At 45.9% G+C, this 13,345-nt stretch overlaps 3 protein-coding genes across 3 annotated transcripts; 2 read left to right on the top strand and 1 right to left on the bottom strand.

Moving 5' to 3' along the window:
* Nucleotides 1-286: 286 nt before the first annotated feature.
* V1508DRAFT_425316 (uncharacterized protein) lies at nucleotides 287-1,714 on the top strand. Its single transcript, XM_066941414.1, has 3 exons — nucleotides 287-888; nucleotides 939-1,106; nucleotides 1,157-1,714. Exons 1-3 carry the CDS (start codon nucleotides 367-369, stop codon nucleotides 1,583-1,585), a joined length of 1,119 nt encoding a protein of 372 aa, XP_066793245.1. The 5' UTR covers nucleotides 287-366; the 3' UTR covers nucleotides 1,586-1,714.
* Nucleotides 1,715-2,811: 1,097 nt separating this feature from the next.
* On the top strand, nucleotides 2,812-5,799 carry V1508DRAFT_435013 (heterokaryon incompatibility protein Het-C-domain-containing protein; the record flags this gene model as incomplete). The annotated part of the gene is made up of 6 exons (XM_066942050.1): nucleotides 2,812-3,054; nucleotides 3,108-3,134; nucleotides 3,193-3,337; nucleotides 3,387-3,406; nucleotides 3,459-4,498; nucleotides 4,545-5,799. The coding sequence occupies 6 exons, from the start codon at nucleotides 2,812-2,814 to the stop codon at nucleotides 5,797-5,799; spliced, it is 2,730 nt and encodes a 909-aa protein (XP_066793244.1).
* A 43-nt stretch (nucleotides 5,800-5,842) lies between these two features.
* V1508DRAFT_425305 (uncharacterized protein) lies at nucleotides 5,843-13,322 on the bottom strand. Its single transcript, XM_066941413.1, has 17 exons — nucleotides 13,084-13,322; nucleotides 12,620-12,955; nucleotides 12,202-12,573; nucleotides 11,887-12,151; nucleotides 9,851-11,836; nucleotides 9,275-9,797; nucleotides 8,746-9,217; nucleotides 8,401-8,701; nucleotides 8,153-8,343; nucleotides 7,937-8,095; nucleotides 7,608-7,884; nucleotides 7,294-7,552; nucleotides 7,039-7,236; nucleotides 6,855-6,979; nucleotides 6,724-6,797; nucleotides 6,452-6,662; nucleotides 5,843-6,376 (listed from the first exon to the last, which is right to left on the bottom strand). Exons 2-17 carry the CDS (start codon nucleotides 12,874-12,876, stop codon nucleotides 5,972-5,974), a joined length of 6,075 nt encoding a protein of 2,024 aa, XP_066793243.1. The 5' UTR covers nucleotides 12,877-12,955; nucleotides 13,084-13,322; the 3' UTR covers nucleotides 5,843-5,971.
* Between the last annotated feature and the right edge of the window lie 23 nt (nucleotides 13,323-13,345).

Genomic DNA, 13,345 nt, shown 5'->3' with positions numbered 1-13,345 from the left:
TCGGTTGGCCGAAAATGTCAACCATAGGTATGAATTCCATAGTTATTGGGGTTAGGGTTATGCACCATTGTCGGGACTAACGTATAATCACCAGGCAACTACTATCTGGCAACATCCGTATCAATGCGCCCTAAATTTTTTTGTTTACTGTTATTGTCGTCATCTGCATGATGGTTGTGGTCTGGTCCCGAGCAGTAGTTGCATACACAGAGTCTGTGCTCACTAGCTCGGATCGCAATGGCGCACTCTGGGTTGGAGTCTCGACCCCCCTATAGCTAGTGCTGGTCGGAAATAGTAGAAAGTAAATACTCGGATTCATCCGCTCTTTAGATTGCTCACCACAGCGGATAGTTGTCGACTACACTAATGAGGGCCCTCTCTATCTTCTCCACTGTAAGCGTACTTGTGCTAGCGGCTGTCTGCACCGCTTTTGAGGCCACAAACACATATATAGTTCCGTCGACTATGGTCACGGCCGGAGTTACGATCCAAACTGATGCCGCTGACCTCTCGCCATTTGACGGCCCCAAAATCTCCGCTGTCAATGGCTCATCCTTCGACTGGTGGTACTTCGATGTCGTCTCGCCAAACTCCTCCATCACGATCTCCTTCCACACCGGTACTTTCAATGCTTTGGGATACCCGGGCTACAATGTACCGTATGCAACATTCTGCAACGTCGCTGGTATCTATCCTAACGGTAGCACATTCTCTATTCCCGTCGTTCTCGCCGGCCCGGCCATCATCACTACCGTTGGTGACGGTGCCTACGGCAACTGGACTGGCTCAGGTTTTTCGTTCTCTGGTACTCCTGATCTTTCTGAGGTGACTGTCAATCTCGAGGCTGCTTTGTCCTATGGTATCGAGGGCATTATTACCTTCAAATCGGTATGTACTTAGGCGTTTATTTATACTATTCATTGACTAACTCCGGTCAGATTGCGCCCGCACACTACGCCACCGGTCTGATATCCGACCGTTCGTCGTCAGAGATTCTGTTGCCAAATTTCGGGTGGGCCAATGCAGTCCCTGACTCAGTAGCCAACGTAGACCTTACGCTCTTTGGCGAGAAATTCAAGTTCTCCGGCCGGGGCTATCATGACAAGGTTTGAGCTGAGTCCGAGCAATTGACAAGTTTGCCGCTAATACCTCTCAGAACTGGGGCTTGCTCCCTGTGCAGGATCTAGTTAACAACTGGTACTGGGGACATGCAAATGTCGGCCCATACTCGGTCGTCTTCTTCGACGCGCTCGACAAGAATAATGTCGAATACACCAGTGCGTACATCGCCGTCAACGGCGTACCCGTCAAGGCTGGTCCTGTCGCTATCGTCCGGCCGTACGGCGAGAACATCACGTACCCGCAGACGAAACCCGCCACCCTCTTTGCAGGTTTGACCGTTGAAATCGACGTCGGCGTCCGTGGTGTTTATGCATTTAAAACAGTTTCACAGACCATCTTGACGAGTATCGATAATGACGGATACGGTTACACTCGTGCGCAGGGTGTCATAATTGGTGGACCGGTAGGCGGAAAGCAGCACAAGGGTTACGGCCTTTGGGACTGGCAACATTTTTACAATTAGGCTGAAAATTGATAAATCAAAATGATTTTGGGACAGATCAAAGTCCAAAGAGTAGAATCTTTCTTTGTTTACAGCTGCAAATTCTGATATATAGATTTACCGGAATCTTGAATGAATTGTTCAATGTCATTTGCCGCGAGCCTTTGGTGCGGCGTATCTGATAAAGGTTTTGAGTGCTGGCTTACCTTGTACCTTCGTTGCGCCTTGACCAGGCACGCTAAACCTAAAACAGGACAAAAAATATGTAATCGGTTTTAACGACAGCCGGGTAACATTCACCCGGTCTAAGAAACTGTCCCAACTCAGTTTTCCATCTGGAGATAGGAAATCATGATGTGAGCTAGTAGCGCAGTACCTGGCTACCAGGCACCTTATAGAGGTCTCTTGCTCATACCGTTCACTGGCCAAATATTCCTTTAGACTATCTTCCGTGGACATTTGCGCGTAACTTCTTTCTTTGTGGCCTCCATTTCAGTCAAATTAGCAATAATTCCTTGCTAATACGAATATTGTCCACCTTACGTACCGGAACCGAGAGTGCCGCCGTTGCGGTTTTGTAAGACGCTAAGGTTTAGATCGTAGAACCGGATGTGAGATGTTCTTGTGCTACGGAGGTCATTTTGAGATTTCGTCGGCGGGTTGATCCGGGGTTGGCCAACGGCCAGAGGCAATCTCAACTAAACTAATTACTCGAACAGTAGCAGAAATGCTTCTGATTTTTGCAATATTGCACGTTTTGCGAGATTTGTGAGTGTTTTGCTCTAGGGGTGGACATTTGAAAGTTATCGGGGCAGTGAAGCTCTGCAATCACATAGTCGTGAAGGGCAAATAATCTCCTTTAATTCCTGAATTCCATTATTCTATCACTCCTGGTCCGGAATTAACTGCAAGGATGCAATTGGGGATTATACATTGCGGTCAATGTTGTAGGTTGTCTCTCACCATAGCTACAGCTACGAAGCTCCAATATAAATTCGACCTTATAATTTAAGCTTGCACTTTTCCGCTAGCGGTCGTCATGAATATGCCCTGAATCACGCAACTTGACAGTTCCGGCACTTCCCCCTGTGGGGTGGCTTAGCGCGCACGTGGTGCCTAGCTTAATTTGCCTGGTAGACAACATGAGTGTCCTCTCCTCCAGCTCAACTCTATTTCTTTGCATCCTAAGATTAGTTTCTTCGCGTACTCTATATTGCTAATCCATCGGTCCAAATATATCAGTCGCAATGCACTCATCAATAATTAGACTCAGTGTTATCCTGCTCGTCGCTATCGTCGCTATGCCATCTGGCGTCTCGGCCTTCGGTGCGGGAAACATCCCTTCTGTATCTGCAATCGAGGGAAAGAATTTTCGCCATGGTGATATCGAAGACACGCTGGCGACTGTGATCATGTCCGCAGGTGGTCTTATTAGCAAGCTTACTGGTGGTAAGAAGTTCAATGATATATCTATTAAACGTGTATACTTCGTACGTCTCTACCAGATAGATCTTCGCTAGGATCCGGTTCTAATGTCTTCTAGGGAAATTGGCTCCGCGACTACTCGCAGGTACTTTTTTTCTATCATGGGCGTACGAAGTCGCGTGCCATTAACAATGATGCTGCAGGCAGTAGATGTTGGAACTTTGAGTAGGGGTGTCGGCCTGGACACTATTCGCGTTTTCATTTGGGTCCTTTCTTTCCTTGCATTTGGTTATGCAACCGAGGAGTTCGAAGTAACCAATAATAGGCTCGGTGTTTATCGACCTGAAGGTACGAGGACTAGTGACAGACTAGATTATCATTCTAACATTTGACGCAGAGCACATTGACAATCCCAAGGTACTCTCGCTATAAATATTGTGTTGTCTCTCAACTGAACTTACACACATAGGATTATGCCGATAACCAAGACGCACGCAAGTATGACCCGCGTCTTCGCGGTCCTGTCGATCCTCAGGAGCTTAAGATTGATCCCCAAACCGGTATGAAAAACTACATTGCTAACGATCGCGGAGGTTGGAGCACCTCATCTCAATATATTCGATCGTCTCTTGAGCAGTCAATTCACTGTGGCCGCCGCTACAGTTCCAACGGCAACAAGGCAGATCAGTATGAATCGTTCAGACTACTAGGCCAGGCGTTGCACTGTCTCGAAGATTTCTCGGCGCACTCGAATTACGTCGAGCTGACATTACGGGAACTTGGGTATGAAAATGTGTTCCCTCATGTCGGAACTCAGACTGCGATTAATCTCAATGGAAAGCGAGTTTACCCGCTGATTACCGGTACATTTGGATCACTAGATTTTCTGCACTCCTTACTCGGCGAAGCGCAGGATAATCTTTCCCAAACTGAAGTGGAGGATCTGCACGAATCTTTGGACCAGGGACGTGATAGTACGGATTCCTCAGATGTTTTGAAGGGACTGCTATCTAAAGTTCCAATTTCCATTCCCTCCACAGCGCTTGACCGTGACGACCGCTATTCATCAAGTCGTGGTTTCGGCAACGGCGATTACTCATCTAGCTACTACCAGGAGCCGCAAATGACGACTGATCTCGGTGACGAAATTGATCGACTGACCGCCGACTCTCGTGCATCTGCTCCTAATGCGAACAATATGAACGTCGAGGAACTTATTCAAAAGATCTACCCTTTCCTCGCCTTCCGAGACAAGATCATGAAAGCGATCGACGCCGGGTTGGAGAAAATCCCATTCTTGGATGCCTTGATTGAGAAGATCAGCGACACACTGACGGTCTTCGTTATGGGCCTAATCGCACCGTTTGTTACGCCTCTAATCGAAGGTGTAGTTAAGCAAATGCAGAAAGGATCTCAGTTTGCTGTCGAGAACAAGGACCAGGAGGAGGTGTGGCATGACCCGAATTCTGACAATCCTACTCACAGTTACCTCTCGAAAGACCATTTTTCGTACGTTCCATCGTTTTCTTTCGGTGAAGTCACTAAATCGTTATAGGTTGTACTTAAATGAACCAGCTGGTAAAGTTGCCAAAGAAGTAGTCTCATATGTCGCCCCTCTCATTGTGCAAGCCTGGGAGAACACAAACATCGACGCTGACGAAGTCCTGAGCAAAGTGCTCCATGTTTTCCACCACCCTGCTCTCGCTAGAACAGAAATTCAACACCGCATGCGACAAGTCGTTCAAACTTGGGTCGATGGCCTCGGTCGCGACAAGAACAAGATAATTAGCAGCCTTTCGTCCGACGGCGTCCTCAGCGGAACGAATCATATTGGAGGAAAAGCGCCAGCAGGCGGACATGATCATGGATCTTTGTCGAAGCCGCACAAGGTCCAACCCCAGTCGACACAGCAATATGCGGGTAGCAACAAACCATCCAATTTTGTGTCGACTGCCATTAGCGTAGCTGCACAGGAAGCTGGTGTCTCGAGACCACACTGGTCGTCACAGATTCCTTCTAAATTCCCCGGTGCCAATCTGATCAATAGTGCATCTAACATTAGCAAGCTGAGCCATCAATTCGGTTTGCGTGAGAGTGACTATGGATATACTGAATCGCAGTCTTATGGCACTGATTTAAGGGCAGGAGACAAATACGAGGCGCAGTCGATTACTCTGCAAAGTGATGACGGATACAGTCGACAGCATGAGTACACGTCCGTCTCATCTTCAGGACAAAATGCTAGTTATTACTCGCAGGAAACGACATACTCTGGACCGTCACGCGACGACATTTCCGGACATCCGGGGCCCTCGCAACATGTTTACAATGGTAGCGGTGGACGCCAGCAGGAATTGTCCTATGGGTTCGATAATTTGCGAATAAATGATGACAATTCTTCTGCGTATCAAAGGGGATACGACGAGCCAGATCGTCACTATGGCCGTCATGAATATGGGGGAGGTCGGCCCGGCCCACCTAGTGGATACGGAATCTCTGATGACTCGTATGGTGGGGAATACTACAGACGCACAGGCGGTCCGGGTGGATATGGAGACGATCCCGCAAACTTAGATGATGGCTCTGGCCCTGGTGTATACGGTGGCGCTCCTGGAGATTTTACTAGACATTACGACAGTTCATATGGCAGTGGGCAACCTCCGCCAACTGGTCAATTCCAGGGAGCCGAAGAATATTATCCGGAGGAGCAGCAACCACCTTACGCAGGCCTTCCAAGTCAAGACAGCCCATCAGGAGGAGGATATGGAGGATACCCAGGGTCAATCTATAACCGTGAGAGCGGATATTAATCGTACCCTAACAATTTGGCAGGAAAGTGAACGCATATGATACCTTGGCGAAGGTTTAATGAAATATGTATGTCAAATCGCTAGTTATCCAATATATGCAAAACGGAATCCTACAAATGCAAAAGAAAAATGGGATACTGTGCAGATATAGCGCAACAAATAGTAATAGAAATCACCAGAATGGGCTCCACCCGATATACATTTCGCTCAATTTCCGGTTATCTGTGGCTTCGTGTAGCAGACCATCGACGTGTGCTTCAACACTCAGCGGAAAGGATTCGTCTGCGACCACGCCACGCAAGCGGCAATCAATTCGATAGAGAGCGTCTTGAGGAGATGTTGCTGACCCTTTATTGCTGGAGTTTGTCCTCCTGGAAGGTGTGCGCCATTCGAAGAGAGGGTCGTGGAGAAACGTTTCTAGCACTGGAACCACGAACTCCTCATTATCACGAAGGATTCTCAAGGCTATTTCACAGCACCGTCGGAAAGGGCCGTCGTAGCCATATGGACCCAACGCATTTACAATGTTTTGAGTTAATCGGAACGGGACTCTTTCGGGGACAGCCAGATCAAGACCCTGCGATTTTACCATTAGCGCTACTGCAATGGATAATAGTACCAATGCAATCCACAGTATTACAAGTCGACGTACCTTCTCAAAAAGACAGCTGAAATCAACATGAACAAGTCTGCCAGTCCCTTCATGTAATAAAATATTTTCACAATGCCGATCACCTAGACCCAATACGTAGCCCACAATGGACATCACAGCCGCAGTCCTCGCGTAAGCAGTTCGGGCTTCGAGCCATAATGTTGGAGTCGGGAACATTTCGATAAACCATTCGTATAATACAGGAGGAAATCTGAGCCACACGTGTTATTATATCTAGCTGATTGATTAGGAAATGAGACACAGCTACTCACTTTGCTAGCAGTTTACGCTCGAAATATCTCAATCTATCCTGACCCTTGTCCCATTGCTTCTTGATCTCACCAAACTAGATTTCAAATGACCAATCAGAGGATGCCGAACATGGCAAGGCAGGCAGGCTTACGGTATAAACGATATTTCGTGCGGCGTAGCCGACTCTCAGAATGTCACGGTATGTCTTTGTATCACTCACCCATTCGATCAAGCCCGCCTCTTCGTTCAGGACAGTAACTGAATAAGTGGCGATAGCTAGACGCCTGTTAGCGTCATACTTCGTAGCTTGTTTCCAATCAAATTGCTTGACTCACACAAATTGCGCTTACTAGACTCGCTATCTTTTTCTAGCAACAAGTTGATCATACTGTTAAGTTCCATCATGCGTGCATCTTTTCGCAGATCGTCGTTCGGCTTGCACAGAATAGGATACTCATTACCATCACTACCAAATATACTAATCTTTTTCGGCTTCTGCAAGGATGTCATAACCTGTACCTTGGGAGAAAGAGCTACGCATACATTAGTACTCATTAATTTGTCCAATTAGAATTGTAACAAACACGCACCGTGAATAGTGACCTTTCGTGTGAACGCCATATGATCATCGGATGAACTCCATTTGTTCGGCCATCGAATAGTCAGGTTCGACTGAACCGGTACAACAAGCATACACGGCAAACTCTTGATCAGTTCAGGCATAGTGTTTACATCAAGTTGCCGGTCGTTTGCAAAGCCAACTCCACAAAAATACGTCAGGCATTCCATAAAATGGTTTGCATTCTTGATGTCACCTAAGAGATGGCCCGAACGTCTTTGAGCTTGCAACTAAATGTGCACATGTTAGAATTGAGCACACAATGCATCGACAAGTAGTACGCACAGTAAGCATTCGAACAATTTCTTTGCCTTTGGTTGCCCGTTCCTTAGCCTTCGATTTTGAAATGGCTAGCACCTGCCACAATGCATGTTCAGGATATTCCAATGCTACCGATACTAAAGCACCCATCAAGATCTTTGCAATCTTAACGCCAATGTCGAGCCTAGATATCATCTGCGCTAATGCAGTGAAAAACATATATTTAGGCATCGCATTAAACGTGTCCTGAATCAGTACCGTCATTTGCTCTAGATTGCGACTGCGTGATGCAGATGTATCCCTGTATACTCTAGTCAGCAGCAACCTAAAGATTATCATTCAAAACACCATACTTTGCTTCGCTAGCTGATCCAGCATGGCGATATTCTTCGGTTGCAAAGTCCAACCAGATCGTCACCAACTTCGGTAGTATCTGATACACATGCTTCACACCCGTTCGCAAAGCATTACAGTATGACTCACATATCTTCATATGGTACTCTCCCGTAATACTATATATATAAGCGACCGATACAGCTAGATTTTCCGGAATAGTAATATCAACTCACTAGGATCTATTCTGCTGTTGCGCCAGTAGGCTCTTCTGAGAATCTAATATTTTGACGTAATAACGTCCCAAATAATAATGACCGCTTTCAAAGGTTGCACAGGTGCCAATCACAGCCTCATATCTTCTAGATACCTTTGCCCAACTACCTTGATTTGCTTGATCGAACCATTTGGCATAGAGCAAGACAGCCTGGAAAAAGTTTTAGTCGGTATATGCCTTATACAAGGAAGACGGGCGAAGACAGACCTTAGCTCTAGAAAGGTTTTTCTGTTGACCATCGGGAATGTTCGCTAACGCATCTAGACCTCGCATTGAGCTAGACGACATCGATGAAGAAGGCATCACAATCGTTTCAAGCTTTTTTAAAGCTTGTCGGCGTAGTCCCTCATTCCATTGAATCCGAGATTGCTCAATTACCACTGACGGGGAGTCATGCTTGGAGGCGTTTAATACGAACGAATAAGCTTGATCGTATATCCCAGTCTTTCGTGCTAATTTTGCTTTTTGAAGCAGAACAGCTAAATCATCTTCACGAGAAAAGGAAGTCCTAAAACAATTTAGAACAGACAATACAAAATAAGGGCAACGTACTGCATTAAACCAATAACAGCTCTTCGTAAGTCCATAAGATATCTGTTCTGTCGATAGGATCCACCATCGATCTGCGTCCTCTGATTCATGTAGTGCAACTGCGTTGAATAATTTGTCTTGGGTTTTAAGCAGGACATAACCATTGTCTCGATATTTGCAAGAACATGCAGCCGGAAGATAAATCCGTGGCTAAGCTTAGGCGATGAAGATTCAAACATCGCTATTTCATTTGCGACGTTCGAACGAGCCTCTGACAGGGTCTGAAATAGTCCGACAATGTCGCCTGTTCGAATGCAAGTCAAAGCCTTTCCAACGCTATAATCGAAGGTTGGTTTACTAGCTTTCTGAATCCAGTATTCGACGCTTTTCCAATTATCTAAGACCCAGGACGCCTCAATACCTAGATCTATCAATTGCTTAACCTTGTCTCCATCTTCGTGTTCTGTGATTTCCAATCGATTTAAAATCGCATCTAGATCACCATAAGCATGTCAGAAACTGTGCCGGATATAGTTCGGTGGAAACCAACCATATTCATTTAGCTCGCGTAAGCACATTAGCAATCTGGATAGCATTTCAATATCATCTGGATGATCGCGAACACAAATCTCATAGCAGTTTCGCGCAAGATCCCATCTTCCCGCCGCTTCATGCTCCTGTATTTGCTGTTCTAAATCGGACGATAGCAATAGCGTCGAAATCCCCTGAATAGCATCTGGATCGTCGAGCTTTGTATATATCTGTTGCAGCTTTCGATATACGGCTTCAGTTTTGTCGTCGTCGTTATCTTTAATTTCTCGCAAGTATTGTTCATAATAGAATAATGACCGCGCATACGATTGAGACTCAAATGCTCGCTCACCAACTACCTCGCCAGGAATGCTTTTCATTAGCCGATCCGAATACACATTTTGTGTCGAGAGTTGTTCCTCCGCATTGTCGCTTTGATCAATAACGCGATCACTCCGACGAGTTACTTGCAGTAATGCAGCGTTCTTTTTCCGTCGAGCTCGCTGCCAGCGGCTGTTGTAGTCGAGTATCGAAAATACCGTCTATATTTGTTAGCAAATCACCGACGGGGTCAACACTTAAACAGGGATCATACTTGGTATGACAATCTTAGATCCTCTCTCTGGAACTCCGCGGGCTCGGAACCTGTGTTCAAAACAGCCAATATCTCATGTAGGATATCGTCTCGTTCCTGGCTTGTGCCTTTGCTAATGACATGCTGCACCAGAAATGGAAGCAAGAAAATTGCAATAGATAAATCCTGGTTGTTGATGATCTTCGAAAAAGTATAGAAAATGTCGACATCTTGTGAGACACTTTCAGCAGAGGTAATGCTCTCCAAGGAAGATTGCAGCATGAGGGAAGCTCTGCACAGGAGATCTAATATAAATGCTTGTAGCCACGTTTTGTGATCGCGTGTCCTCTGGAATATGGGATATCCTTGTAGCCCGGTCAAGCTGCTGTTAAGATCATACTTGGAAGTTAAAAATGGTGTGAGAGTGACTTTAGAGGCCTCGCTGAGTCCTATCCATTTCATATATGATTTTTGTCCGCCGGCTGCAGTAACTGTCGTTGGATTGAGACCACAAAATTTGAGAAGCTGCTGCATAGCATATGCCAAAAATAATTGCGACTTCGTATCAGTCGACGATCTAAATGCGGGTACTAAGTACAGGTCCAGGAATGTTAGGACAAAGTCAATGTTCTCCGCGTCCTCTTCGAAATTGTACACGACAACAATTCCTTGCACGTCCGAATGATCATTTAGCTTGCTCGTATCTGGGGAGCCAAGCCATCCAATGCATTCCGCCGCTAATTTTGCGATTTCGATTTTCGTGTCTGTGTATCGATGACATACGTTCAAAAGGGTGCGAAATATGTCAGTGATATTCGCATCGGGTGAGCTTAACAGCGACATAGAATACAATGAGAACTGCTTTTCTATCAGAAAAGACCGAAGTTCCAATAGCGCTTCGTGAACAACCGAAAAATTTTCATGCCTGCATCTCTCCGTGATGCCCAGCAGTTGACTAAGATCGCTAGACACAGGTCGAAGCCTCCGAGTCAGGTTAGAGACAATTTCTTTGAGTTCCGGAATCGACTCTGATCGAGACGGCATCTCCGTAATTTTGACAAGCTGCAGAACGTCCGTTTGAATAACTAGTTCAAGCATGTTCCTCGCCACAGTCTTCGACCTTGGAGAAAACATATCCCAGTAATTGAAAGTAACAGACACTGTCAGTTGCAATAACTTTCGCACATCGTTGTTGCCGAAATACTTTATCATGTTCATCCATGCAAGTAATGCCGCCTCTTGAAGAATAGGATCTTCCAGTGATGACTGAAGGCAAGCGCAGATCTGGGGAATAGCTGCCACGGCACGTTCTCTAGCAAACCGAATTGTGGCCGCGATTCCTCTCAAACACTGCAATTTCTCCATCCAATGTAACTTCTTGTGTACGTTATATAACATATCGGAAAAGCGAGAAAGTATTCCTAGTATATTCTTGCGGAAGAAATTCTCCAAATGTGACATCATTGGCTGTGATTTCGACGAATCGGCCTTGTAATCCAAATCAGCAATAAGGCTAATTGCTTTGAATGCAGCGATTTCAATCTCAGGCTTTTCGATGTCGGTCTTACTATAGACTTTCAGGACCTCGACTGACACTATTATTAAGTCCGAGCGAATGACATTAGGAATAGATAGTCGTGCAAAGTTCTCTGACATTTCAACCAGACAGCTTATAGCCTCCCGTATCGGATCTCTAACATCTCTCGTCAACAAAACGCCGAGAATGGGGTACATATTGTTGGTGCAGACATCGAAGATACTTTTGTGCTCGATATCCGCTATATATTGAACGACAGCCTTTCTTCGCCATTGAACAAGATATGGAATTGTGTATTCTTGTGTGCGTGTCAAGAAAGTATTAATCGACACTTCGAGAAGGTCTGCAAAGGTACGCATGAATGGACTGTTCGGAATGAAATCTTTCACGATGTAAACACTGACTGTTGACCAAAATGGCGCCATGAACTGCCACGATGACAGACCTTTCAACGCAGCTAACGATCTCAGCTGTTACCTTATAAGCCTGGTCAAGAGTGAGAAATAGGAGGCGTACTAACCTCATGAAAGGCCAAAGAGACATCGAACGAATTGTCACTGTCCAAATAAATCATTAACTTCATGACCATATATGTCAGCTCGTCGCCCTCAGATATCTTCGCCATTTCACTCCAAGCCATTATTGCTGCTTCCGACAGATATTTCTCAGTCGTGGACATTTCATGAAGGTGTGCGACCATATTGAACACCTGATACTTGGTAGTCGTCTGGTCTTCCAGCGTGGCGTTAGTATCTGCATCAACGACCAACAGCGCAAGTACGCGACTAATATCAATCATTATCTAAAGTCGTCACACCAATAACATATAAGATACCTCGCGGCAATCCTCGATTCCCTACTCCCGCGGCTTTGCAGCATAGCATAACACCATCTTCTAAGAGCTGCGTCATGGGTTGGTGGTGGCTGGAAATGGCTTAGGATCCTCCGTAATGATAGTAAAATTATAGGACCAAGTCTCTCTGAACGGGAAACCGGTTCCAACCCTGCGAGAGTTTCGATGACTTGCAGCAGTTCAGGCCATTGATCTGTTCTTAGCATATTCCGTTTGCGCTGTCGATTATCACAAACGGGACAATACAAATCACGCCGAATCTCGAGGCAACATGACTTGATGCATGGCAGCACGCCAATAGCTTGGACGATTTCGATCATTTGCGATTCCTTTAGTGCGGTAAACTGCGAGGATCTGTTTTTACTTAGTAACATTTCTATGCTAGCGATCAATAACATACTTGAGGAAGTCCACAAATGCAGTAAAGTCATGGACCACCTTGTTCTCATGCATCGCGTCAAAACAGAGTGGAATTCGGCTTTGCACAGTAGCACCGATTCGACCTTCAATGCCCGTGCCCGCAAATTTCATTCTCAGCGGCCGCTTCACAAGCAATGTACTTGTTTCCAGATCAGGCATAAGGAGGCCATTGGATCCAATATCAGTCGGCTCATGTATGGGCGCTGCCGGCTCATCATCGTCATCAGCGTGTGCCATTCCGCCCAGCCGAGCAACTTGTGGTGAACAACCGCACCAATTGGCTGTGTCAGGTTTCGATGTCGCGATGAACAATCTGCTGGACGAAGTATTAGTCTTAGTAAGACTTAGGTGGACGTTAATAATTTGGTCGGGAAAACGCATGCGCGACGCGTGCGAAACACATCACAAGCTACGGACACAACAAAATTTCAGGGGTACCCTTACCCAAGACGATTTCGTATTCGGTATCACCCCGAGACGTCGTATTCGACCCGAGACGATGATATAACTTGACGCAGACAGCCCAGAGGATAAATTACTGTGAACAATGATGGCGGAAACAATGTCTAATGGGCATCCGCGAGCTCGACATGGTTCAATGGTTCTCGACGTTTATGATTTCAATGATGTAGATGCAGTGTTTTCGTATCCATCTGTATACGAGGCGCAATACGAACATTAGCAGCCCGACAGGTGGCAGATAGAG

This window comes from Lipomyces doorenjongii (genome assembly GCF_038497915.1).
Source record: "Lipomyces doorenjongii strain NRRL Y-27504 unplaced genomic scaffold V1508scaffold_79, whole genome shotgun sequence".
Classification (NCBI taxonomy): Eukaryota; Fungi; Ascomycota; class Lipomycetes; order Lipomycetales; family Lipomycetaceae; genus Lipomyces; species Lipomyces doorenjongii.
The sequence above is the reverse complement of the archived record's forward strand: the minus strand, read 5'-3'. Positions and strand labels throughout refer to the sequence as shown.